At 56.1% G+C, this 26,595-nt stretch overlaps 2 protein-coding genes across 5 annotated transcripts in view; one reads left to right on the top strand and one right to left on the bottom strand.

Annotated features, from left to right (window-relative positions):
• RCSD1 (RCSD domain containing 1) overlaps positions 1 to 621 on the bottom strand; it is a 44,693-nt gene extending 44,072 nt beyond the window's left edge. For 2 of the 3 annotated variants that reach the window (XM_037034914.1, XM_037034916.1), the window contains exon 1: positions 417 to 619. In XM_037034914.1, coding sequence (XP_036890809.1) covers positions 417 to 422 — 6 coding nt within the window. In that variant the 5' untranslated portion in view covers positions 423 to 619. Of the gene's footprint in view, positions 1 to 416 lie in introns of all 3 variants that reach the window. The other variant, XM_037034917.1, reaches the window with a different exon arrangement.
• A 17,256-nt stretch (positions 622 to 17,877) lies between these two features.
• Positions 17,878 to 26,050, top strand: CREG1 (cellular repressor of E1A stimulated genes 1). 2 transcript variants are annotated; one of them, XM_037035110.1, is made up of 4 exons: positions 17,879 to 18,302; positions 20,794 to 20,913; positions 23,346 to 23,530; positions 25,589 to 26,050. In XM_037035110.1, the coding sequence occupies exons 1-4, from the start codon at positions 17,949 to 17,951 to the stop codon at positions 25,590 to 25,592; spliced, it is 663 nt and encodes a 220-aa protein (XP_036891005.1). In that variant the 5' UTR covers positions 17,879 to 17,948; the 3' UTR covers positions 25,593 to 26,050. The 2 variants fall into 2 exon arrangements, with proteins under 2 accessions (XP_036891006.1, XP_036891005.1); XM_037035111.1 differs by lacking the exon at positions 25,589 to 26,050 and having other exon boundaries at positions 17,878 to 18,302; positions 23,346 to 23,534.
• The last annotated feature ends 545 nt before the right edge of the window (positions 26,051 to 26,595 follow it).

Here is a 26,595-nt window from a genome sequence, read left to right as displayed (position 1 = left end):
AGACTGTCCGTGGGGTCAGGCTGGGAAGAAGGGGCGCTGCCGCCCTGTTTCCCGTCCAGCGCGCGGTTCCAGACACAGGGGCTTCTGCTTCCTAGAAGTCGGCGCTCCCACAGCGCCCACTTCCAGAGCTGGCTGCACCCAAAATGTTTTGTCCCGAGCATGCAAGTCCCTCTCCAAAGTACCTGGACCCTAGAAAGTCCCCCTGTCCCTTTGCGGTTCTCCCCCCCCCCAACCTCCCCAACCCCCACCTGCCCCAGGGGTCTCCCAGGTGGGACGGGCGTACTCCAGGTAGGCCAGGCCAGCCAGTATCTCCCTTGTTCCAGGCAGCAGCGGGGCCAGCCCGTGCGCCCTGCTCCCCTGCATGGAAGGCAGCTGCTGGGGGCCCCTCCCGCCCACTCTCGCCAGCCAGGCCGTACCTCCATGTCCCCCAGGTGTCACTCAGCTGGTCCGCCTGGGCTCCCGGTCCTGCCGTTCTCGCTTCCTGCCCGCCTGCCTGCCTGCCAGGTCCCGGGCTGTGGCCGGCACAGGGCAAGTGGGCGCCGGCTGGTTGCTGTGGGACAGCCGGCCTCCGGGTGAGGACAGGGGGGAGGGGGAGGGGAAAGGGGGAGGAGGAGCGAGGGGGGAGGAGGGGAAGGAGGTGGAGAGAGAGGGAGGGAGGAGGAGGAGGAGGAGGAGCAGGGGAGGGAGGCCAGCCATCAGGGTTTAAATTTAGACACAAATCTAAACAGATACTGTCCCCTCCGGGGCAGCACTGAGCGAGGGAGTCACCTCACTCCATTAATGTGCCCAAACATGGGATGGGACAGCCGCCTGGCGCCTCTCTCTGGAGAAGTGTGTCCAGGACCCCGGTCTTTGCCAGGGTGTCGGCCCTTCTCATCCTCTCCCTCCTTCAACGCACCTTCTTGCCTTCTCTTCCTTAGGGTTAGCGTTGTTCTTCCGAGCTCCCCTCTTTCACGGGCATCCTCACTGTTTCCTTCCCATCTCTCTCTCTCGACCCCCCCCACCTCCCTCCCTCCCTCCCATTTAGTTACACTCAGTTCCTACCTGGTTTCCCCGCGTCCGGGCTGGAGAGCAGGACCCCGCCCCTCGGATGCCTGAGATAACTCCCCGCCCAGAAGCCGAGTCTTGCACGTGCTCTGCCCCCCCCCACCCCAGGGACCGGGCCCTTTGCCCTTTCGCCCTTTACCTCTCCACCTCCCTGTCTCACAGCTTCACAATCAACCTGCCCATCCTTCGTCTGCAAGTGGGGAGGAGGAAGAGGAGAAAAACAAGGCGTCCGAGCAAAGCTCTCTAAGCCTCCTGCAGCAGTTAACCTTCCCTCACCGCCGCCGCCCCCCCCAGCACCCCCTTCGGTGCTGCATTCGATTCTGACGGAATTTCAGCTCCCACCAGCTGCTGGTTAAAGGGCTTCTTCTCCGTCCCCCAGAAATAGAGGGAAGGGTACGTCCTGGCCGTCCAGTCCCAGAAGGCCCCGCCTAGCCACCCTCCCCCAGGGCCGTCCTGCCCCCGGCAGCAAAGAGGCTGAAGCACTAGGCTGTGAGCGAGTGAGGGAGGGATTCAGCCTGGAATCTGGAGCAGCCTCTTTCTCTGCTTCCAGTTCCCAGACTGGCTGCCGGCCCCCGGCAGGGAGGAGGCAGGGACCTGCCTTCTGAGCCCAGTGGGTGGAAATCTCTGTGTGGTCCTGCAGCAATCTTGTGCCCCATCCCCAAGCCCTAACCTCCNTTTCACTCCCAAACCCCCCCCCCCCCCCCCCCGCCACACAAAGGGAGAGCCACCCCAGATGCAGACAGGGACCAGGGGAGGGTGAGCACTGGGCTGAGAGTGGCTCCTGCCACAGAGAACTGCAGGGGTCGGCTCCCCTGGCTGTGTTTCCTTAGATGAGTGGTCTGACCTCTCTGATCTTCATTTTCCTCACTATGCAGTTCAGTAGACACTCTGAAGAGTAGCTCTTTGTAATGTTTAGCCCATGTCCAAGCTCAAATGAATGGGGGTCCAATATTTCTTGTATTAAGAGCTAGGCACTCAGGGCCCCACCCCCAGGAATAACTGGCAAGCACCCCCGCCCCCGCCCCCTGCCAGGCCAGCCACACAGCAGAGGGGCGGGGCCGAGGCAGAGTGGGCCATGGGAAGGGGGTTCTTCTGGAGCCTGGCAGTGCAGGCTCGGCTTCAAACTTGTTTCCCTCTTCTCGCCGAGGTGCAGGGCTGAGCTGGGAGGGCCCCTCGTCTCTCACCGTGTCTCCAGCCCCAGCTCTCGGGGGGCCTTCCCCTCCCTCCCTCTGTGGGGCCCTTCTGCTCGGAGCAGTGCTGCCCCAGCCCAGGTTCCTGGCCTCACCCCCAGGAGGGCGGAAGTGCCGAGCTGGAGGAAACCGTTAGGCCCAGATAACATCGCGGGCACCCCAGGTGACTCGAAACTGTGGCCCACGCCCTGCTCAGCCAGTCCTTGGCCGTGGAACAGAGACCCGCCCCGAGCAGGCCCGCCGGCCTCTGCCAGGCTCCCATCTGCCTGCCGCTCCAGGGCTGTTCGCTCCGCAGGCAGAGGGCTTCACCGGAGGAAGGAGAGGGGATGGGGAGACAGGCCTGGGGCCACAGCTCGGTTTCAGCAGCCACCAGTGGGTGTGGGGGAGCCACGCCCCCCTCACCTCCCCTTTCTGCCCCTCCAGGAGATCCCCGAAGCCAGAACCCGGAGAGCACATCTGGGAAACGCCCTCTTTTAGGTGGGTCACTCGTGGCTCTGCGGGCTGCAGGAGCTGACAACCCAGGGGGAAGGCAACGTGCCTCCGGGGGTGGCCTGGTCCCTCTCTGGGGGGCTGGGGGGCTTCACTACCCTCCTTCAGAACCCCTGGTAGTGAGGACCAGCCAAGCAGCGAGCAGTGCCCGCCAGCAGGCAGGGACACCTGCCAGGCAGCGCAGGCCGCCTCGTCCCGACGCCCCAGTCAGGCCGCAGGCCTGCAGTCGCTGTTCAGTGAGGGGGCAACTGCGTGAATGACGCACATTGGTGGGGTCGCTGCTTTGGAATCCAAGGCAGAGGCTTTGCACAGACGGGTGTCCAGTGTGAGAAAAGGCTGGACGTCCTGCGTAGGTCGGGCAGGGATGCCCCTCGTCTGCCCGCGGAACTGCCCTGTGCTCCAGTCAGCTCTCCATGAGTGCGTGCGCTGGGCTGCTGTCCGTCCGTCCGTCCGTCTGTCCGTCCCTCCGTTTCTACAAGGAAGAGCAGGAAGCAAATATTCTTCCATGACCACAAGTATGAACTTTAAACCCTATGCAGAATGTCCGCCCTGAACCCTGGGAACATGGCCCAAACAAAATGAAGCGACTCCTTCCTCCACAAGCACCTGTGGCTGAGGGACAGCTGAGACCCAGGAAGGGGCGCCAGGCTCAGGGCTTCGTCTCCAAGGAACGGAGACCGGAGGGCGTCTTCCATGTGCTGGCCCAAGTGAACCTGAACCTGATGGTGCGGAAGCACTGGGTAGGCCCCATAGGAAGGCGTCCTCCAGGCGACTGGTCTGTAATCTCCCAAAGCATTAGGTCAGAGAGGTCAAGGGCAGGCTGAGGAAGGGTCGAAGGGTAGAGTCAGGAGCCCTGAGACAGCTGGGTCCACCGTGTGGTCCCGGCCGACTTCTTCCACTCCAAGTTACAGTAAAGGAATTGTGTGTTATGTGTCTATGTACCAAATCCTCAAGGGTACGCTGCACCTTACAAGTTCGTCTGTCAGTTATACCTCGATAAAACAGGAAGAAAGAGAAATTATTGAGTAATTGGCAAAACTAAGGAGTCCTGGGTGAAGAGTATGTGGAGTTCTTAGTACGAATCTTACAACTTTTCTCAACATTTAAAATTATTTCAAACTAAAAAGTTAAGAACAAAAGGTGGAGGTGGTAAGAATTGAACTCTCCATTTCTTTGATTCCATACTGACCCCCCTACCTAGTCCCTTCGTCACATTTTACTCCCATCCCCCCCTCCCCTCCGCAGTGGAGATCCACCGGATGGGCTGGGGCCTGGTGACACTGGTGACCGAGGGGGACAACAGGCAGAGAGAGAGAGCCCAGTCTGCTGGGATGCTCGAGAGCGGAGGCAGGAAGGAAGATGGTTCAGGCCGTTCCTTGTACAAATATTTTTGTGTTGTTTCACTGGTTGCCATAAACATGTGTATTTTCATAATTTTGGAGGAGAATTTCAACTTAAAAAGAGAGAGAGAAAGGAGAAAGAAAGAAAGAAAGAAAGAGGAAGAAGGAAGGAAGGAAGGAAGGATGGATTCTGTATCTGGCCAGGTCCTTGTGGAAGAAGCTTGCGTCCACCGCTGAAAGGCCAGCCTGGGGCTGGAGGTGGGGAAGGCCTGGTCAGGAGGGACGCTGGTCAGTCACCAGGGATAAGGGGTAGAACTGATGAAAAACCCAAAGGGGATGGCCCAGAGTCCCTCCTCTCCTTCTGAGGCATGTCTTCGATTTTGGAGGGATTAGACATGGCCACGAGGAAATTCAAATTTTTTCTAAACCCCAAAAGTGTATCGCACAGCGCACCGGAACATGTCTCGATTCCTCGTGAATGAGACCGACCCAGGGAGCTCGCAGGAAAAGGCCAATGCCTGGGCCCCACCTCGGACCCGTAGGGGGCGACCCCCAGGCCCTGAGGCCGGGGGCTTTCTCCCAGCTTCAGGGAAGTGGTGAATCCAGAATAGTCGAAGCCGGTTGTGGAGGGGCTATTCCTCTCGCCAAGAACTGGTGTAGGAAGGGATATGGATTTGAACTCCTTCCCTTACTGTTCCCACGTATAGGCAGTGGCGAGCCCTCACCCCACTGTGTACCCTCCCAGCTCCCGGCAGCGCAGTCCCTTCCGGGGTGCCACGGTGTTGGGGTGCAACATCGGTCATTTCCACACGGACATCTCCATTCCCCTCTTCTCTTTCCGACCTGGGGTCTTCCTTGAGACGACACCTTTCCCTCCTCTTGATACCATTCCTGGACCCACAAAGACAGGGGTTTCTGTCCTAGAGGAGCCCATTTATCCTAGAAGGCAATCGATAAACCGGGACCCTCGGATGTCTGGGTCCCCAGGCGGAGTAAGGGCTGGGGGCAGGGAGGGGAGGAAGCCGACCTGGCGTGCTGGCCGGGCTAGCGAAGGGCAGGGTGGGAGGGGAGGCCCTCTCAGACGGCCCTGCTGCAGCGGGCGGGGTCCGCGTGCACCCGTGGAGTGGGTGTTCAGTGTGGAATCCGTCCTGGCCTCCTTGTGCTGGCTGGCGGTTCTGGGCGTGTTTTATGCTTGGGATCCGCCTCTGGAAAAAATGGGTGGTGCCCGCGTGTTTGCAGATAATAAAACGGGCAGAGTTGCTTCTGGTTTGTATTTTCTGTTTCCGTTTCCTTCATGGCACGTGGTGGGGGCTTTTAAACAACAGCAGGAGGACAGGGGTGGGCTGGGAATGACCAGGGGAGGGGACGCTGCAGGCGAAGGGCCCCGGGTGAGCGCTGGGGCGCCAGGACCTACGCCTCAGAGGCACCTTCTGCAGGGCACAGCCACCGCACCGTTCTTAGTTCCTGGTTTGATGCGGGTTCTCATCCGTCCCCCAGGCATGTGGTCGGGAACTCCTCATCAAAATGACCATGAATCTGGAGCCATCACGAAGTGGGTGAAGCACTAGATCTGACCTTGAACAGCCCAGCTGGCCATGAAGCAAGGCTCAGATGGCCCCGGCGGGGGTCACGCAGGGAGGTGCTGGGGCAGGGGCGGCGACCTGGGTGGCAGTGGTGGGCAGCAGGGTGGGGTAGGGTAGGGAAGGGCTTTGCATCTCATGGCTTAATAGATCTGAAAGCGAACATCCTGTGTTGTTTTTTTTTTTCCGGTGCAGTTGGGCACATGGGTAACAGAATGTGGTCCCTGATCATGGCGGGTCTCAGGAAGGGAGGAAACGGGAGCCCAGCTCCCAAGTGGCTGCGCCTGCCAAGGCGGCCAGCACCCCCCCCCCCACACCCCTGGCCCTCGCTCTAACTCCAGACCTCACCCCCTGCCCAGAGACTCATCAACAGGAAGTTCAGTAGCCGGAACACTCTGTTCCCTCCACATTCTTGTTTTCATTCTGCAGCTGGGCGTTCAAGACTTCTCGAGTGCTCTCTGGCCCTGTGGCCGGGGTCGGTCTGTCTGTCTGTCTGTCTGCCTGGGGCTCCCTCTGCGCCCACGTACCACATTGTGCTTGCCGTGGGGCCAGCGGGCCAGAAGGAGACGGTGGTCAGTGAGAAGGAAATGGGGTGGGAAGAAAGCACTTCGGCCGTGGCTGCACTGAGGGTGACCGTGCACCCTGCGCTGCCGTCCCTCCTCACACCTCGCCGTGCGCCTCTCAACAGTGCCCTGGGGACTGTCTTTCTGCCCCAGGTGGCCAGGGCGCCTGCTCTACGGGTGCCTGGCTCTCACACGTTCTCTCTGAGGAAGCAGTAGGTGAGGGACGAATGGAGCGTCTCTCCTTCCTTTTAACCCACATCTGCCCCTGAGAGGAGGCACGGCCCCCCAGGGTAGCTGGACCCTACGTGGGGTGGCCCATCCTTCTCTCTGCAGCCGGGACCCCCAGCTGCACTCACAGTACATGGCTCTGTTTCAGTCGTTTCTCCTCCCATCGCCTCTCATATTAGTCTAGAGGGAAAAGGCTTCCAAACATGGAGACCCCGAGACTCTCCAGCCACGCGGGGGCTGTGAGGAAAGTGGCATTCTCTCTCAGAGTTCCTCTGCCTCAATGGGCCCGAGAACCATGTCCCCCATTCCCGAGAGCGGCTGGCCCATCCAAGTCCCAGGTGTGCACTGCCAGGGTTGGTTCCAAAGGCCACCCGAGGCAAAGGCCTCAGAGCACACGGTCACACAGGCTGTACAAGCAGCACACTGGGGACCTAAGGCGGACGGAGCTGGCAGACGGCGTGGCCCTGAGTGTCTCTGTGAAGCCACGTCTAGAACACACAGACACACGCATGCACACACACGCACACGGACCTCCCACTGCCTGCTCGTGATCCTGGGCTCTCATTTCAAATGCCTGCTGGTGTCTGCCCGAATTTTACTGTTCAAAATTAGTTCAAGAATCCTATGTATTTTTATTGATTTTAGAGCTAGAGAAGAAGGGAGGCGAGACAGAGCTGGGGGAGAGAGAGACAGAGAAACATCGATTCCTTGTTCCACTTACTGGTGCACTCACTGGTTGATTCTTGTACATGCCCCGACCGAGGCTCAAACCTGCAAGTTCGGTGTATGGGGATGGTGCTCTGACCAACTGAGCTACCTGGCCAAGGCTGAAGACGTTCTAAAGTCCATATGAAATTTCTTAGGACCCCAAAATTGCCACACACACACACACACACACACACACACACACGATATCTTTAAAAAGAAGAACAAAGTCAGAGGCCTCCCACTTCCTGGATTCAACATGGATAACAATGCTACAGTAGCCAAAACAGCAGTGAGGCTCTGGTGTAAAGACAGACGCACAGACAGGCCAGTGGGGCAGGACAGAGCCTGGACACTAACCTTTGTGTGTGAGGTGCAATGGTCTTCGGCAGGGTTCCAGGACCACCCAGTGGGGCAGGGACATTCTCTGCAACAGTGTTGGGGAACTGGGTACCACGTGCAAAGGACTGAAATCAGACCTTAGTCTTAACCACATGTACAAAAATTCTCAGCCCTGGCTGGTGTAGCTCGGCGGGTTGAAGGCTGGCCCGAGAATCCAAAGGGTTGCTGGTTTGATTCCCAGTCAGGGCACATGCCTGGGTTGCAGGCCAGGTCCCCAGTAGGGGGTACATGAGAGGCAACCACACATTGGTATTTTTCTGCCCCTCTTTCTCCCTCCCTTCCACTTTCTCTAAAAACAAATGAAATATTTTTAAAAATTAACTCAAAATGAATTAAAGATCTGACATAAGATTTAAAGTGATAAAAACTCCTGGAATAAATCTGCCCTAATGTCCATTGACAGGCAAATGGATAAAGATGATGTATTACAAGTCTACCGTGGAATACTACTCAGCCCTTAAAAAGGAAATCCTGTCCCATGCGACCCATATGAACATTGAGGGCATCAGGCTGAGCAAAACAAGCCAGCCATGGAAGGACAAACAGCGCATGCTCCCTCTCTAATGTGAAATGAGTCACCAGATTCATAGAAACAGGACGTCAACTGGGTTGCAGGGCTGCGGGGAGGGGAAGGAGCATGCCTACAGAGTTCTCGTTTTGCTGGACAAAAACGAAAACTAGCGGCTGTTACCCAGCCACGCGCAGGCATTGACGCTCCTGAGCTGTGCACTTAGAGACGGTTACCAGACGAATTTCACAGCCTGTGTGTGTATTCCTGCCATTAAAACTAAAACAGGGAGAAAAAAGGAAAAGTGCAAACACTCGACTGTGCCACACCTCCACTGGTGCGGCTCCCCTAGGTCTACTTCAAAGCTCAAGCCTGTGACTCAGGGTGAAAGTGTCCCAGGAAGCCACTTTGGCGGCCGCAGAGAGAGTGCTGGGTGCCCAACGGTCCAGGAGGAGCGTGTTCCGCAGCAGAGCCCCGGTGGGCTCACGCCGTGGCCCCGCTCTCCTGGAGCTGAGTTGCTCCGCTCTCCCGGGGGTTTCCAACCTGGAGATGCTGGGATTGGAAACCACAGACTCGGGCTGCGGCCTGGGGACAGGGGAGGCAGATGCACTTTATCCGAATCTCTGGGATTAGACCTCGAGATGAACTGCCGAAGCCACAGGTGGGAGCCCCGCTTGAGTGCGTGAGGGGACCATAGCTCTCACAAGGAGGGTCGGGTGGGTTGCAGGGCAGTGCACAGTCCTTGGGTGGAAGGAGCCTGGTGGGCAGGGACAGTAAAGAGCAGAAGCAAGCAGAGCCCGGGTGGGGGGGGGGCAGTGAGGGAGGCAGACTGTCAGACTCAGCGTCTTTCGAAGTGGGAAGTGAGACATCACACGCCCGATAAGATACAATAAGGAGCGCCCAGGGCCACCTGGGTGGTGATATTTGCAGAAACACAAAAATAGACCAGTTAAACCAGAGTCTCATCGAGCCTCCGGTTCCAACTCCCAGTTTGTGGAAAATACGGCCCACAGCCCCCAGATGACCCATGAGGATTTCATCACAAAGCCTGGAATGTGGAAACTGTCTGGAGACCAAAGGAGCTGGCTTCTCCAGCAATATGACATGGAAAACATAAAGAAAGAGAAAGAAGGAAGTGTTATCAACTTAAAGAGACCTAAAAGACAGATTAACAGGATTCAACCTGTGGGCCTTCGTCGGCCCCTTGACCAAATGCTGAGGTTGTTGGGAGACCTGGGGAAACGGGACGCACAGTGAAAGGTTAGGCTGCTGTAACAAAGAGACCCAGAGTACAGTAGCTTAAACTTAAATGTCTTTCTCTCTCACATACAGTTCCAGCTGAGCAGTTGAGAGGCGGTACATGCCAGAATGGCTTCCTGAGCTCCTACCATGACATTTTGTATCCCTGGCCTCAGGAAGGACAGCACATACCTTCATTTCTTTTTTTAAAAATCCTCCCCTGAGCATATGTTCATTGATTTGAGAGAGAAACATCAACGCGATCAAAACATCAATCAGCTGCCTCCCATATGCACCTGACTGGGGACCGAGCCCACAAACTTTTGGTGCATGGGACGATGTTCCAACCAACTGAGCCACTTGGTCGGGGCTTGCCTTCATTTTAACTGACCTGGAAAAGTGCACGCATCTCCTACTGGCCCAGCTATAATTGCATGAACAGCTATAGCTGCAAGGGAAGCTGGGAAATGTGGTTGTTAGCAGAGTTGCCCTTGTTCAGTAAAAACCTCTATTGCTATAGGAAAAGAGAGTCGGCGTTAAAGAGAACAGAGAGCCACCACCACACTCATTTGGGAAGCTCTTGTGTGAATTGGAAGGCCATTTATGCTTTCTTTAAGACGTCTAAATTCAGAGTCACATTGCCTGGCCTCGAGCCACAGTTGTGCCCCTTACATGTGCTTTTGGCAAGTGGCATGATTTCTCCAAACCTCATTTTCCCCCTCTGCACAACTAAGTAACGATAATTAGTCTGCCGGCCTCCTCAGCATCTGGGGAGGCCCCAACTTTGCCTTTGAGAGCCCAGGGGAGGTGGCAAGTTCAGCAGAAGTGGGTCTTGTTTTTTTTTTTAAAAATTAAAAAATATTATATTTATTTATTTTTAGAGAAAGGGAGGGAGAAAAAGAGGAAGAGAAATATAAATGTGTGGTTGTCTCTTGTGCGCCCCCAGCTGCAGACCTGGCCTGAAACACAGGCATGTGCCCTGACTGGGAATTGAACCAGTGACCCTTTGGTTCACGGGCTGGCACTCAGTCCACTGAGCCACACCAGCCAGGGCTGTCTTCAGAAATCTTTTAACACTGGGAGCCCTCGGCTCCAATTCCGCAGCTTGGGTGAGGGTGCAGACCACAAGCCTGAAATTTCTCTGTAGGGCTCTCCCGGGGGGCGGGGGGGGGGTCCTACCTCTTCCCCTGTCAGCCTGCCTGCTGTGACCAACCACCTGCCCCCAGGCTCCTTTTGGGGGTGGGGGAGGTCACTGGCAACCCGCCCACTTGATCTTTCTTCGTTCCAGCCCCGTTCGGCTCACAAAGGCCCTGAAACTACTCCTCGCAAGGTGGGGTGGGTGGGGCCCAGGAGGGACTGGCAGGAAGGAAGGCGGCCAGCGGGCCCCACAGAGGCTGGTGGGTGCATTCGGCCGCACCCAGAGGCAGCAGACCGCGGAAGGTGGCCTCGGCACCCTGCGCACCCCCGGTCGAGCCCTAAGGCCATCTTCAGTGTGTGAGTTACAGCCGAAGCTGTTTGTAACTACCAGCCTCTCAGCTCCTTGAGGGAGAGAGGAAGGAAGGAAGGAAGGAAATCTTCTCAGCGTCTATTCCGCCCCATTGAGGACCCGCCAGCGTTTACCCCTCACCCAGCCTCACGGGCAGGCGTTATGACCTCCTCACTGAGAGGAGCAGGAAGCTGACCAATGACCTTGCTCGGAGCCCGCAAGGAGGGGACCCAACCCCTCTGGTGCCGAGCTGCCTCTCTCTGACACCACAGCTCCTTCCATTAGTGTTGAGTGTGGAAGGGTCGGGGCCAGGTGTTCAGTCCCGTCACTGGGTCCTCTCCCGAGAACTTCCTCACGTCACGCCCACAGTAGGGTTCAAACACACAGGCGGGAGTGGCGTTTTTCATCATTTTCTCTCTGGCAGGGACACGGCACCGTCCCTGACATGTGAGACAGGTCACTGCCGTATTTATTGGATATACTTAAGTTGTTGGATTGATGTTTTGAAACAGACTCAATGTTTTTTAAAAAACCCACAGGAGCGGGAGCACCTTGCAAAGCCCTCACGGGGCAGGGTCTTCAGGGAGACAACACAGGCGAGAAAAACCGGAGGAGGAGGATTCCCGGACGCCACTGCTTGTGCCCCGCTCCCTGGCTGACCCTGAGCAGGAGTAGCCGATGGCCCGTGGTCGGTGTCCGAGCCATGGTCCCAGCATTGTCCCGGCAAGGGCCGGCGTCACACCTCGTGTCCCAAAGTCCTTAGAAAGGCTGGCCTCCCGGTTGGTAACGTGTCCTGCTTTTGACTTTGGAAAAGACGGTTCCAGCGGGCATGTGGATATTGCCTTTTATTGCTTCCTGCTGGCAGTTCACTAGTCCAGGCTAGGGTGGCCCAGGACAGCCTGTCCTATCAGGGAAAGGGGGGTCCTCGGGCTCAGGGGTCTGGATCAGGAAGCCGGCGAAGCTGCTGACACAGAAAGCCAGTGGGGGCGGGTCAGGGCTGTGTCCAGGAAAAGGCAGAGCAAGTGGGGACAGGAAAGGACAGGAGCAGAGGCAGAAATTGTGCTTTGCTTTTGTTGCTCAGAGGAAGGAGGTGACCCAAGGTCCCTTGTGACACCGGAAGAGGCATATTTGGGGAAGTGGGACCTCGCCCTGCAGAGCCGTTGGGCTTCAAGGCCACCCACGGGTGGCCTCAGGGCAGGCCAAGAGGTTCTTTTGTGGTTCTGGCTCTTTCCACACCGGGGTGGGGTCACTGCTGGGTGAGGGTGTCCTGCACCAGCTGGATCTGGCAAATCGGACCTGGAGCCTGTTTGTTTTGGGGGCTCAGTCCTCTGAGGTCCCCCCTCATTCCTCCCCTCTTGGGATGTCAGCCCCTCAGTGGGGTGCCTGTGGGCCCAGCTCGGAGCCAGCACTCCCGAGACCCAGACGGGTGGGGGGGACCTCACCCCTACTCATGGGCAGCTCAAGCCTTGGGCTCAGCACCTTTTCCTCTGACCTCGGCTCCCTCACAGGGCAGCTGATGAGCAGAACAGGCAGGCTGGACGCTCTGTTGCCAGGCAGTTCGGCTAGCCAGCTGCACACCAACAAGGCTTTAAATGTTAGTTCTCCCCCATCCAGTAAAATCTGGTCTATTTCATATACCCCATCCATCCGTCCATTGAAATGTGTATTGGGCACCACTGTGTGTGGGCATTGCTAAGTCACAAACAGGGTCCTTGGCTATTTATGGAGGCCCTACTATGTGTCCCATGCTGTGTTAGATGCTTTAAAAAGGACATTGATGTACTTCCCCCACAGTCCTATGAGACAATACTTTTTTTAGCAAGAATTTTTTTAAAGATTTCATTTATTTATTTTTAGAGAGAGAGGAAAGGAGGGAGAAGGAGAGAGAGGGAAACATTAACATGTGGCCGCCTCTCGTGCGCCCCCTACTGGGGACCTGGCCTGCAACCCAGGCATATGCCCTGACTGGGAATTGAACCTGCAACCCTTTGGTTTGCAGGCTGGCACTCACTCCAATGAGCTGCACCAGCCAGGCTGAGATGGTACTTCTGTTTTAGATCAAGTTTAAGCATCTTGCTCCAGATTGTATCTCTGATTTGAGGTCAGACTCCAAAGCTGGGGTTTCCACTAGTTTCGTCCTGTGGAGATAAATGAGACGCATTGTTCTGACCTCATGGAGGTCCCAGCCGGCAGCCCTGCAGCCAGGCCAGCTTGCAGGCTCTGACACCCTTGTCATTGTTCTTTTGGTACATCAGAACATGTCCCATCTATTGCAGAAAACCTACCCCACCTAGCGTCCATGGCGACCCCCATTCGCGCACACCCCAGCCAGGGTCCCACTGGGCTTCCCCAAGAATTTCTGAGCCACCGAACATTATAAACTGCGGGAGCAGCGCCCTCGTGTGTCAACAGTGCGACACACACCTGAACGCAGGAGAAAGGCACATTTTAAACAGCGTGCCACTGTGGAACACGGTAGTTGTGCTTCCTCTGTCTTCAAAACGTGCTGGGGAGAAGTGATGAAACGTGCCTCCAGCGTCCTCTCCCCACACCCGGCTTAGTCACATAACGGGCAGCTGGGGACTCAGGCCGGGCCATCGGCATAGTCCATCCCCTCCTTGCGGGGGGCGGGGGGTGGGGGGGGCACCAAACCCGAGGACACCACAGGAGCCAGTGCAGCCAGGCTGGGGCAGGCGGAGCCCCCCTGGGGACCTTCAGTAGCACCACGCTTATGTCGCCTTCTCTGAGTGTGTTTCAGCATCAGTTTGAGTGTGAGTTTGCTGACCCATGGCCCAATGTCCTCACAGGTCACACTGTCTAAAAGAATAGGAACAAATGGGGCTCCAGTGTCACCACTGATGGCGGAAGGCCCAGCCAGGAATCGGGGGTCTGCCACAGTGGCCCCCTGCAGATACCTCGGGAGGGGTCAGTGAAAGCAGAGGTTCCCCTGGGAAAGCAGGGGTGTCTGGGGGAGGCCCCAGCCAAGGGGCTTGAGCAGGAGAAGGGGGTGACGGTGGACAGTGGGGTGCATGCCCGCCCCCTTCTGCTCTGCTCCATCCTCTCTCTCTCACAGACACAGACACATATGTACCCTGCCCCCTCAGTCAACGGACGGCTAAAGGAAAATTTCTTGTACTCAAAACACTTCTGACACCAACTGTGGGTTTATTTCCCACGTCAGCCAGTTCCCTGCAGACGCTGGAGCTCCAGTGGGGTGTCCACAGCCCAGTTCCGACGCTGACTACTGGAGTTAGCACAGAGCGCCCCCAGGTTAGGGGCTCCCACACGACTGCCCCCCACCTCGCATGCCAATCTAAAGCAACGGGTGCCCCCAGTACCCCCCCTTCTGTCCAGCTTGGCTCCCCACCGAGGGCTCCCAGGGGTCCTCTTCCGTGGGATGACTGGTTACATCATGTTGGGACTCAGACGCTTGTTTCTAGGTTTGTTACAAAGGGTACACCAGAGGACAGAGATGCAGGGAGGACGAGGTCCAGGAGGCAGGAGGCTCTGTCCCCACGGGGTGGAGGACGTGTCACCAAACTTGTCGAGTTGGCTCCACAGGCCCTCACTTTCGTTCCCGATGTGAAAGCCTGGCTCCTAGTTAAATCATTTCTCCTGACTCACAGTTAACTTCTGCTTCCTGATTAATGTCTCTGAATCATTGAAACACTAGGAAGACTCCGCTTCTAAACTCCGTGGATCTGTTTCTGTGGACAAGTATTTAATCCCCAATTGTCAGTGCGTCCCTTTCTGTGCCAGACTCCCCAGGAACATGGAGGCTGTGGGCTCCCGGTGAAGAGGGGTCAGCACTGTCCCCCAAACCTCTGCACAGTGGCTGTTTGTTGGGTGTCAGTGTGCACGAAGCCCAGCCGTGGCCAACCAACGGGCAGGTTTTCACGACTACTTTTTAGAGTCTGGGGACAGTTGAACCAGATGAGGGGTGATGACAAGGAACGTGGGGGAACCGGCATTTTCTCCCTCAAAACAAAGTGCTCCTTCTCAGGGCTGCTTGGGGAATTCCGAGGTGTTTTGCAGTTATTTTTTTCAGGAGGTACTTTTCTTTGTTATTGTTTTGCTTTGTTTTTAGAGGCCCCAGTGGAAAGCACCCACTCTAGGAAAGAGAGCAATCAAAGTGGGAACAGAGTGAAGCCACCAACGTCACAGCTGGGGTCCCCGCGCACTGGCTGTGTTCCAGGCACAAGGCCGCCATGTTCGTGGCATTTTCTCATTTACTGCCCATAAAGGTCCCAGGAGGGAGGAGCTGGTATTTTACAGCTTCTGATGGCGCGGAGCTGGTCCTCTCTAAGTCATGCTTAAGTGGCTGGCTCAAAAGACTTCAAAGCCAGCTTTTTTAAATAAGAAAATTATTTATTTTTAGAGAGAGGAAGGGAGAGAGAGAGAGAGAGACATGGCTTTGCTGTCCACCTACGGATGCATTCGTTGGTTGACTCTTGTATGTACCCTGACCAGGGATCAAACCCGCAACCTTGGTGCACCAGAATGATGCTCTAACCAATGGAGCTACCCGGCCAGGGCCAAAAGGCAGTCCTCTTCACCACCCAGCGGCTACCTGCTATTTGAAGCATGCGTGTCTGCTGCAGGCAGAAAGTCCCTGAGCCACAGAAGGCAGCCTGAGGGCCATCAGCAGTTGGTGTGACTGTCCCTGTACAATTCATTTTGTCAGCAGTGTGTCCCAAATGCCTGCTAGACACCTGGCATGTGGACATCCCCACGTCACTGCTCCTGACCTCGATGACACCACAGTTGGTAGGGACCCAGACAAATGAACAAGGGTCACACCACGTGAAAGGGGAGCCTGCAAGGTGGGTTCTTGACCAGGACTGCACCTGGTGAAAAGACCCTTATTCCCGATGGGGAAGGGGCTCAGTCCAGGCCATTCAGGCACAGACAGGAAGCCCAGGGGAGAAGCAGCAGGACCTGGAAGGCGGGTGAGCACCCCCCCAGACAGGTGAGGGGCTCCCCCCAATTCTCCAATGAGGAGGCCTTGCTAATTGAGAGCCAGAGCGCCCCATTGTTATTCCTGAGTGCCTCCATCCCCACTGTTGATTTTATAAGAATTTCATCAGCTGTTTATTAAGCCAGCCAGTCATTCTCTAAGTATTTATTCAGTGCCTGCTCTGTGTGTTGGGACAGAACAGAGGTGGACAAGACAGATGGCATTCCTCCTCTCTTGAAAGTCACATTCCAGCCAGGGACCGAGCAGCACGTCACTAAATAAATACACACAGTGACCACACTGTGTGATGATTGCGGTGACAAAAACAGGCAGGGATGTCCACGGAGAGGAAGCCCCCTTAGAAAGGGTGACATCTGAGTGGAGATCCAGGCAGGCATGAGGCAGCCATATCCGTAGCTGAGGGAACAGCATTTGGGGCACAGGGAACAGCCAGTGCAAAGACTGGCCCTGCAGGGAGGTGCTTCACGCTGGGGTGGGGGTGTTGTAGACCCCAGGGTCCTGCTCCGATGCAGGAGACCAAGCCCCAGGCACTGGTTGGGCGATGCAGCTAAAACGGGGCCCACTGTGGGTTTGTGCACCAGCGCCGAGCGCTACCACGATAAACGAAACAAGCATTTTAAAAATCTGCTTGCAAAACAATGACTCACATTATCAAAACTTACAGAAGTTGCGTTAATAGAGAAACAGACTATAGAGCCAGAGGAGGTACGCAGCCTTCTAACCCAACCAACTCCTCGTTTTTTTATGAGAAAACGGAGGCCCAGGGAGGTGACAGGAAAGCCCTGTGGCCACATGGGTGACGGTGAGGAGACGGGAACTCTGACTTGCAAATTATGGATCTCTCTTTCCTTGATAAGTGTAGGACGCACTATTCGCCATTGGCAGGGACCCCCACTATTTGGGTTAAGTATTTGTTTTGAAAATGACATGCCTGATCTTCCTCCTCTTCAGTTTCTCCCCCGTAGTTTCCCATCCAGCCTGAAGCCCTTCCAAATTCAGCTGTTAAAAAGGAGGCCAACTTTGGGCAGGGGTGGTTCATACCTGCGACATCCAAGACCCCCCCCCCGCCCCCCTCACCCCGCTGAAGACTCTCGCTTCCACATCCAAGTTCTAACCCAGGAGCCTGGGAATCTTGGCTGCGTTTACCGAGCTGAGTTTGAATCAGGAAGCAGAGACGGGCTCACCCACTTGTCTCCCACACGGCTCATGTGACCGGCCCCCAGCTGCTGAGTGAGATGACTTCACCTCTGTCGCACAACAGCCTCCAAAGGCGGGCCAGAACCAGGTGTGAACCACCCCTGCAATTGACAAAGTCCTGCAGGGGCCCCAGGGACAGCATGCAGGACAACTGGGATGGGGACACCGGGCCAAAAGGTTAGGACTCAGTCTGAGGAGGGGGAACCACAGCTAACCAAGAGGAAAGAGGCGGTCCGGTGGGAGGAGCTCATTGACCCATTCGCAGAAGATCAGAACGAGGAGGCACTTCTGAATGAGGGGATTTGGTTGGGAGGAGCCAGCGGGAATGCTACTTAGGTGAAGGATCGGTAAGGACAACAACTAAAACCATTGACCCCCACGCCTGATGACTGAACAGGTCCCCGGATGGTTTCGATGAGTTCAAATTCGGTTAATAAGGACTAACGACGCCTTGGCGTCTGGATCCAGAGGGTCCTGGACCAGAGGTAGTGTACAGGTCCGAAGTTTGGGGGCTTCTGCCCCTTACCCCTGGGACCCTTGCTGCACTTTGGTGCAGAGAGTGAGGGAAACAGAAAGGGGAACTTGTGTAGAAAATGCAGCGTTTCCTCTCTGATGCCACAGACTCGTATCCAAAAGTATCCAAGGAAGGCGCCCGTGTGCGCGCGCGCGCGCCATGTCTGGCCCTTCCCCAGAAGGATGACTTGGGCAAGTTGCTTAATTTCTCCGAGCCTCCGTCCCTCCACCTGTCAAAGAAAACAACATCCCACTGAGGACCGTTTCGCAAGCCCTACAGATCCGCGGGTGGAGCTGCAGGTAGGCAGACAGACCGGGCCCGCAGGTTGCCTGGCGACCAGAAACCCGCCCCTCTGCTCCCGGCTCCGATTGGCTCTTCTCTGAAAGGGCGGGACCTGCCCCGCGGTGGGCGGGACCCGGGAGCTCTGCAAACACCAGGCCGCTGGAGGTCCCGGGGCAGAGGCTGTTGCAGGAGTCACCGCCATGGCCAGACCTGCCCGCTGGTCGGCGCGCCCGCTGCTCGCCGCCCTGCTGGCGCCGGTGCTGGTGGCGCTGCTGGTGGCACCGGCGCGGGGCCGGGGCGGCCGGGGCCACGGGGATTGGGACCCCGACACACTGTTGCCGCCGCTGCCGCCCCGCGAGGACGCGGCGCGCGTGGCCCGCTTCGTGACGCACTTCTCCGATTGGGGCGCGCTGGCCACCATCTCCACTCAGGAGCGGGTGCGTGGCCTGCCCTTCGCCGATGTCCTGTCGCTCAGCGACGGGCTCCCGGGCAAGGGCAGCGGCGTGCCCTACTTCTACCTGAGCCCCCTGCAGCAGTTGGCGGGCGACCTGCAGGTGAGCGTGGGGCACCGGAGCCTCTCCAAGGCCGCCATCACCTGACCCGGGGCGACTGTGCTCACCCTCCTGACTCTGCGCTTCCGCGCGGGCGGGCGGGGTCTGCAGCGTCCCCAGTGGTGGTCAGCTGACCACGGGGAAGGCTTTACAGGGTGTCGATATCCTGGGGAACTTCAACACTTCGTTTGCGCGGCCTAAGGGGTTTCTCTTTCTGACCCCTCCTTTGAGTTGCGAGTTTTCCCTTCTGCACCAAGAAAGCTGATATCCAACATCAGGGACCATTGCAGCGTTATTGCCATCTTTAGCCCCCTCTGTGCACACTGACTACCTCGGCAGGGGGCAGAACTGATGGGGAGTCCACCTCCTCCTCACTCTTGGCCCACCTTTTGTGGGCAGGGGCCAGGTTCACGGCTGTGCTGGACCCCTGCTGTCCCAAGAGAGGTGTCTCAGACGCCTTGGGAGGCCAGAGCCGCACTGGGTCTGGGACTGAAGCCCGACCGGGCGGAGGGTCTTTCTGACAAAGATCTGGGGTTTGAGGTTCCCTGGGAAGGTACAACGTTACTGACGAGGATACCGTGAGAGAAAGTGGTGTTTGATTAAGCACCTGCTACTCGCCAGGTAGGACATCACTCTCCAGTCATCCTGTCTTTTGCTAACCCTTTGAAGAGGTTTTCCTCGCGGCATTCAAAGGCCGAGGGAGGGCAATGAACTTCCCTGGAACGCCAAACCGGAGTTTCACCCCAGTCCATCTGCTTTCCACACACAGGGCACAGATGGGGGCCGGTGGCTCAGGAACTGAATAAATAGGGCAGCCAGCTAGTTTGGCCCACACAGAGTTCTGTTTTTATTATTATTATTATTATTATTATTTATTTTGCATTAGTTCCCATCATTTAAAAATTGAGAGTTCAATTAAAAATCTGTTTGTAACTTCTTGAAAAATTAGAAGACCTGGTGATGGGCGGGGCACGTTCTCTGAGCAAAACAGCAGCAGCTGTCTCCTCAGCCCAGGGGACCTGCCTGTTCCTTCATCGCCCTCTCCCTCCCAGCCCACTCTGCCCCCCGCCCTCCCCGAGTGTGAGCTCGAAGCAGGCTCATTCCACCTGCCAGTGGGGCTCAGCCTTGGCTGCAAATACACTCACCCGGGGAGACTGTAAAGAATGCCAGGCCAAAGCATTTTATGGAAATACATTTTACTAAACCCGTCCCCCCAAACCCCTTTCGATGAGGGACCGTGATGGAGAACCACCACTCTACACGATGTACTTAAACTCAGAGGGGCAGGGACTCTGCTGTGACCAATGGCTGGTAGGTGGGGCTCCAGCCCCCTAATTGAGGAAGAGGCAATAGGGAGGGCCCCGCCCAGGACTCAGGTCTCCAAGATGGGGTGAAAAGGTGTAGCTGCATCCGAATTAGTCTGAGTCCGTCCATTAACTAGTTGGGATTGGCTTACAATCTCCACTTTTCCTCCCTCTTCTGACCTCACTGCCCTCGGTCATGTCTCACACGGGCCCAGCGCTGTCTTTGCAGTCACAGGCCCCTCAGCCTTGGAACCTTGGCAGTCCGTTATGTGCTGCCTTTTGCTGTCTTCCGTATCATTGTTTTGCACTATTTAAATTTTATGTCTGACTTTCCAACCAGACTATCAACTCACAGAAGGGAGAGACTTTGTCCCCGTGCCCCGCCCCCTCTTTTTCTGCCTCTCCCAGGTGCCACGCCGAGCGGCGTATCACGGCAAACGCTTGGCTACCTGGTTTCCAGGAGCCCTCTTTCTGACTCACTGTTTGGAGGCGGTCACCTCAGCGGCAGAATCCCCCGCACGGGACCCTGTGAGTCTGAGGGGAGAAGCAGTCTCAAGCCCACGCGTGTGCTTTGCTGCAGTCTGTCGGCAGCAATGCCTTGGGCCAAGCCGACTTCTGAATAAGAAAGAACTGGGAATGGGGCTCGCCTCACTCTCCGAGTCCAAGCATTCTCCTCTTGGCATCAGGGCGAGAAGGAGCAGCTTCTCCAATTTTGAAATCCCGTGACCGGTTGGGCCGGCACGAGATAACCAGGAAGCATGACTCAGCTACTTTCCTCGCTGAGACTGTGGAATTAGCTAGTGGAGCAGCGGGTGTTTTCAGACACCAGTTTCTGGTTAATGTCTAACCCTTGGGATGTGTCAGCGAGAGGATAGACCAGCCTTGTACTTGGGTGGGAGTGTAATTATGATTCCCCTGGGGAATACAGGACGAGTGAAGAGTTGAAGAGGTGTTAAAGTAACTCTCACTTGGTTCATTGAAAACGTGAATACCCCTCCCCTGCTCTTTGGAGAGAGGGCCAAGATGAGCCTCTACCCAAACAGTCGTTGCTCTGTGTGGAAGGTGGTGTTTTACGACTCATCGTTTTATGGGAGACTGGTCAAGCTGGGGGACAGTGTGTACGCAACCTGTGAAATTGGTTACCTTGGTGGAGATAGTATTTCACGAGAGGGTCTTCATTCCCCCCGCAGGAGAGTCCCTATGCCACGCTGACCATGTCTTTGGCTCAGACCGACTTCTGCAGGAAGCACGGGTACGACCCCCAAAGTCCCCTGTGTGCTCACGTCATCCTGGCCGGGACCGTGACCAAGGTGCGTGACTACCTTCAGACACGCCCACCGGCTCCAGACGGGCGTTGTCTTGCTGACTATGAGGGAAGAGACCGTCTGGGGATAAAGTAACATGGGTTGTGATTGACATGCAGAGTGTGTTCTGACATGTAAAGTAATTTCACAGGCAGCAAAAGTTTTTAAAAAAGATTTTGTGTATTTATTTTTAGAGAGGGGAAGGGAGAGAGAGAGGGAGAGAAACATCAATGTGTGGTTGTCTCTCAAACGCCTCCCACTGGGGACCTGGCCTGCAACCCAGGCATGTGCCCTGACTGGGAATCGAACCAGCAACCCTTTGGTTTACAGGCCAGCACTCAGTCCACGGAGCCACACCAGCCAGGGCACAAGCAGTAAAAGTTTTAATCAGTTGTTTTCATATCGTTGTTCAAGAAGACATTTGTGAGCAGAATGAACTATTTGGGGGGGGGGCAAACAAAGCTAATAGCTGTAAAGCCCTTAAGTAAGGAGCAGCTGCCACCTGAAGCTCATTCCTTCGTCCCCATGTGCTCTGCTCCACGTCCGCCGGGTTGGGGTTCCTGCCTCCCTATTGTGGTGGCGGCTTAGAGCAGAGAGCGCCGCCAGCAGGTTAGAAGGGGAGAATCCGTCAGGACAGTGAGTGCTGGGTGTGCATCTCCACAGTTCTGGGTGAGTGCTGCCAGGAAGAGGCTCAATGGGACCTGGGGAAGGCAGAGGGCTAGGTGTCCTGAGCCTGGAGCTGATGGCTGAGCCAGCAGATTGGCTTCTTGACCTGTCAATCACAGTCCCGAAGTTCTTCCTGTTGGCCTCTCTGCAGGTGCCCATCCTTCCCCAGCAGGGGGCAGCGGGGACTCAAGGGTCCTGACTTCCACTGTGTGTCTGCCTCTCCTGTTTGACACAAGCCGGCCCTGGGACAACTGTGCTAATGGTGCACGTCCCAAGCCCAGGGACACTTTGTTCTGGGACCTTGTGCCAGTGAGTCTGATAGCCCTGAAAACTGGAACTCGGGGTGGTGTCCACCTCGTCCCGTCTGTTCTCACCAGTTTCTGAATCCTTCCTTCTTGTCTGCGTCCGTCCCAGCTTCCTTGATCTCCTCCTGGTTCCTTACCTGTACGATCAGGATGGACAGGAGATCTTAAGAGTTCTCAACACAGAAACACAAGACAAAACAAAAAGGAAACAGGAGGAAACCATGTTTGGGAAGCGTGTGTGGCTGATGGACGTGAACCAGACTGGGCGGCCGTTCCACAAGTGTTATGGGGGGCGGCCAAGGGCAGGTTTGCAGTTGTGAGTGTGCGAGACAGAGTTTGTTTGTGTGTTATTATCAAGTATTATTTACTAATTATTGTGCAGCTTTCCGTACAAACAACTGGAAACCTGCGTTGCCCACCCCAGGACATGCTGTCGGACACTGGAAACAACTGAGGCGGACCCCGGCCCGCAGTGTCCGCGGCGTTGTGGATGAGACGGGACAAATTCACAGGGACCCCCAAGTCCTGTGGAGGAAAAGGGACGGGGTGGCCACTCTCTCAAGGGGAGAGCGCCCCGACCCTGGCTGTGACAGGCTTTTATTGGGTTCTATTTGCACAGGAATACAGGGCGTATATGTAAAGCTCATCAATCATTGTCAGGCAGTAAGGATCAAACAATAGATAACATTCAAAGAACTACAGGGGTTTATTCTGAGTCAGGGTCGGTTAGCTAAAGGGCTATAAAACTTTGGGGACACAAACTCATTCTATGCTTGGACCCTTATCATTTACATTGAGGGTATTAGCAAAGCTGGTTTCACAGGATTTTATGCATTCTTTCTTAGGCCTGATCACCTGGGGAACCCACCCCTTCCAGCACAGGGCTGCACCACCCTCCGGCATTGTCTCAGGCTTAAGTCGGGCAGGGGAAGTAAGGCAGCCAAGAGATTGGGAGGCTTCTCACAAACAGAATGAGGACTCAGGCTATGTCAAAGCCAAGGGGCAAGGGTCCCTCACCCCCTTCTGTAGCCCTCCAAGTCCTTCCCTGGGGCCCCCGTGATCATGCCTGTCTAGGTCATTCCTCCCTTCAGGAATCTTACCCGTCATTGGCTAACCAGTCATCTGCCTGGGGCCAAGCAGGGTGAGGTGAAAGGGGGCAGAGGCCGCACCCCTACAAGGAAGATAATAAGCTTTGTCTCCTTAGTGGCTTATGGACCTGAGGTCCCTCACTCAGCCTTAGCCATGGGGGGGTTACATCTTCTGAAACCAGGCAGGGCGGTTCCCAACAAATACAAGGTCATAATTATGTACTAATTATTAAAAAATTAAAAAAGGAAACAAAAGGTCAAGATCTGTAACCAAACAAACGCCGTAGGATGGGAAGGACGTTAGACTCACTCACAGTTGGCAGACAAGAAAAGACGACGTCCCCACCATGAAAACGTTCATCTCGCCTGTGTCCTTTAGGTGAACGAGACAGAGAGGGATGTGGCGAAGCAGGCACTGTTCACCCGGCACCCGGAGATGGCGTCCTGGCCTCCCGGCCACAACTGGTTCTTTGCCAAGCTGAACATAACCAACATCTGGGTCCTGGACTACTTCGGCGGGCCCAAAACAGTGACGCCTGAGGAGTATTACAACGTCACCTTCCAGTAAGTAGCTGGGGACCCGTCATCCGCCACGTTGCGCAGCCCTCCTCCGTGGTCCTTGGGCCAGGGGCGTGTGACCACTTCAGGTGCCACGGACTCGTGTTTGCTGAGCTTTGCTTAGTGGGCAGACGCAGCCTATGTGGCTGTTTTGTCCGTATCAGCTCACTGACCTCTCCTTGCGCCACGGCCCCTGCACTCGGCAACCGGTTCCTCGTCATTGGTGACATGGGACACAGCTGGTGAGTGGTGCGCAGGGCTTCTAGCTCAGGTCCCCCCTCCCTGGTGGCTCTCGGGCACAGCCTCCTTACCATGGAGACCACTGTTGGCGGAGGTGAGGGGGAGGACCCCGGGCTGCACCAGGAGGCAGAAGCTCACGTTTGGGCATCATCTGGTGCCGGCACTCCCGTCCCCGGGCCCTCGCCGACCTGCTGACTTCCCACCATGACTGTAAATGTCTTCACAGACAAGCCCAGCTTTTAGGTTGCTTAAAAAAAACAAAACAAAACACAGTCTAGGGCAGCACAGGGCACAGAGCAGGTGCTTTGTGAGTGCCGGCGGCTTGCCAGCCGGATGGTTTGAGCCGGAGATTCTCAGCCTCCTGTTTGAAGAAGAAACCCACAGGCCAGTGGTTGTCTTTCGGGCTGGCAAAGCCACCTTATTTTATAGGGACACAGAGGTGGCAATTACAACGTGACAGCGGCAACAAATCACCAGGGAGGACAGTCGGTAGGATGACCGGCCCTCGCTCCAAGGTTACAGCTGACTTGTATAGACGGCAGCTCAGTTATCTTTGTATGAGCACCTTTGTAGGTGCCCCGGGTCGACGCTTGCTGTAAAAATGAGATAAACGGGTGTTGTCTCAGGAGTCTCCCTGCCGAGTGCACGTAGTGAACCCCAGGTCCCCACTTTTCTGCCCGGGCAAGTGGGCCTTTCTGCAGCTCAGAGATAAGACGGGGCACCTGCTGCTCGTCCTTCTGACGGGGAGCAGACCCGACACCGGGGCCTGGCCCCTCCCGAGGCAGCGCTGGGGGTGGGTCGCCCCTCCAGGCCGACCTTCTGGGGCAGGTCTGACTATAAACGCCCCCCTCGGCGTGCAGGCATGGGCCCGCCACCATCCCGCCCTCCCCAGTAGCCACCAGAAGTGTCCCGTGGGCTGGGGAGGGGACAGTCCTGTGTGTTAGGGCCGAGCCCCTCCAGGGGCCTCCTAGAACTTCCCTGGACGGCAGCTACTCTGGGGGCCTGCCTGCATTAGATTTGGGGGATGTTCTCTCTCTCTCAGTACCAGAGAGCCATCTACACCCGGGAGGCTGTCACACTCAGAGGCGTCTGTTGTGACAGCTTGGGCAGAGCGAGTGAGGGCCTAAAGGTGTGTGCTTTGCCTCGCTGGCCTGTGGGGCCAAGGCCCCACGGGCATATCTGCACGTGGAGTGAGGTGGTAGTGTTGGCTGACACCCTTCCATAATAAGCAGGTCACACCTCCGCTCCTGGGTGAGTCCCAGAACCAGGTCCGTCTCACCTCTTCTGCGTCCCCCTGGCCCCTAGTAAGGACGGAGCTGGGGAGAGGCCACGGATTACAAGCGTGCCCGGTTTCCCATGCCCGCAGATGGAGTCTCTGACAGCCATGATCAAGGCCGCAACAGGAAAGTAGGTCACGGGCCCCTCCCCCGGCAGATTCAGCGTCACAGTGCGCCGGCTGATGAAGGCTCTTTTGTCCTGATGCTTGGGACCCCTTCTGATCTCAGCTGGTTTTGCCTTTTAAACCTTTAGAGAGTCTGGAGTGAGAGAGCCACACAGCCCAAATGATGGGCACCCACCACGTGGGCATCATTCTCAGAGTGGAGGGACGCTGGCTGCAGCGGGGGGTTCCAGGCACACCGGTGGCAGACCGCAGGAGCCTTGGGCAATGCCGCCTGGGCACATGGAAGTGGCAGAAATTAGCTCCAAAGCCTCACCTGTTAGACTGGAAGATCTTCTAGTCCTTCCCTAGAGCGAATTAACTTTTAAGATTTGTCGGCTCAGTTTAAGGAAATAACTCTTCTTTCTCTGTCTCCCCCTGTTTAGGTGAAGCAGGACTGGGCGACTCTAACTGCGCAGGTGACGCTGTTAGGAAGTTTCTAACAGACTCGAAGGGCGTCGGGGTTCCCGGTGGACCGAGCCCCAGGAGATCCGCCCGTTTGCTTTCCCCCAGGGGGCTGGAGGGCTCGCTTGTCTACAGAACCAGGTTGGACTGTTGCTGGGTTTCTTGGAAGATGAGGTTGCTGACTTTTATCAATGTGAACGTGTAGGTACCTATGCACGTGGCTTCAGAAGACGAGATGAGATCCCGCGTGGAGAGGCGTGTCGGGAATCAAGGCCTTGAGCCCTCCTGTGGCTCAGACAGGACTCCACACCCGCCAGTACGTTGGAAAACAACAAAGAAATCCAGCAACCAGCTTCTGGTTAAGAAATATGAGTTGCATTACACTTGGCAAAATAGGTTTGCTGTTCAAAGCTCCAGGGATTAAAAGCATTGTTTTAAAGGTGTGCGTGGGAGTCGTCTTTTAAACACAGACATTCGTACTCATACCCTCTGGCCCAGGCTGCTGCAGGGACCGTGTGTGTATTTTATGTCAGACACTGGCTGTTTCAAAGCTTCCCATGAGTCATTCGGCTCTTTCCCTTTGGGGACTTGCTCACCACATCCTAAAATTGGGCCACAGCCCTGGCTGGGCTGCTCAGTGGGCTGGAATGCCGTCCCCTACACCCAAAAATTGCAGGTTCAATCCCTAGTCGGGGTGCCTACAGGAGGCAGCCAATCAGTGTTTCTCCCTCCTCCTCTAAAATCAATGAACATGTCCTTAATGAGGACTAAAAAAAATTTTTAAACTTATTTATATTTAGGTCAGATCCAGTTATTACAGAGGAAAGCCAACCCCCCATTGGCTTTCGGATTCAAAGGGTAGTACAGATTGGGCAGAATGTGTTCCTGTTATGTTCCGACAGACCACCAGAGGGCAGTCTAGACCATTCTTTGGGCAGGTGTGAGTTCCTTTTTCCAGCAGAGCTGGTCAAGCCCCTGAGAGTGACAC

Source organism: Sturnira hondurensis, unplaced genomic scaffold, assembly GCF_014824575.4.
Source record: "Sturnira hondurensis isolate 20B ecotype Veracruz unplaced genomic scaffold, ASM1482457v3 Scaffold0022215, whole genome shotgun sequence".
Lineage (NCBI taxonomy): Eukaryota > Metazoa > Chordata > Mammalia > Chiroptera > Phyllostomidae > Sturnira > Sturnira hondurensis.
Note: the sequence above shows the minus strand (reverse complement) of the source record. Positions and strands in the feature narration are given on the sequence as shown.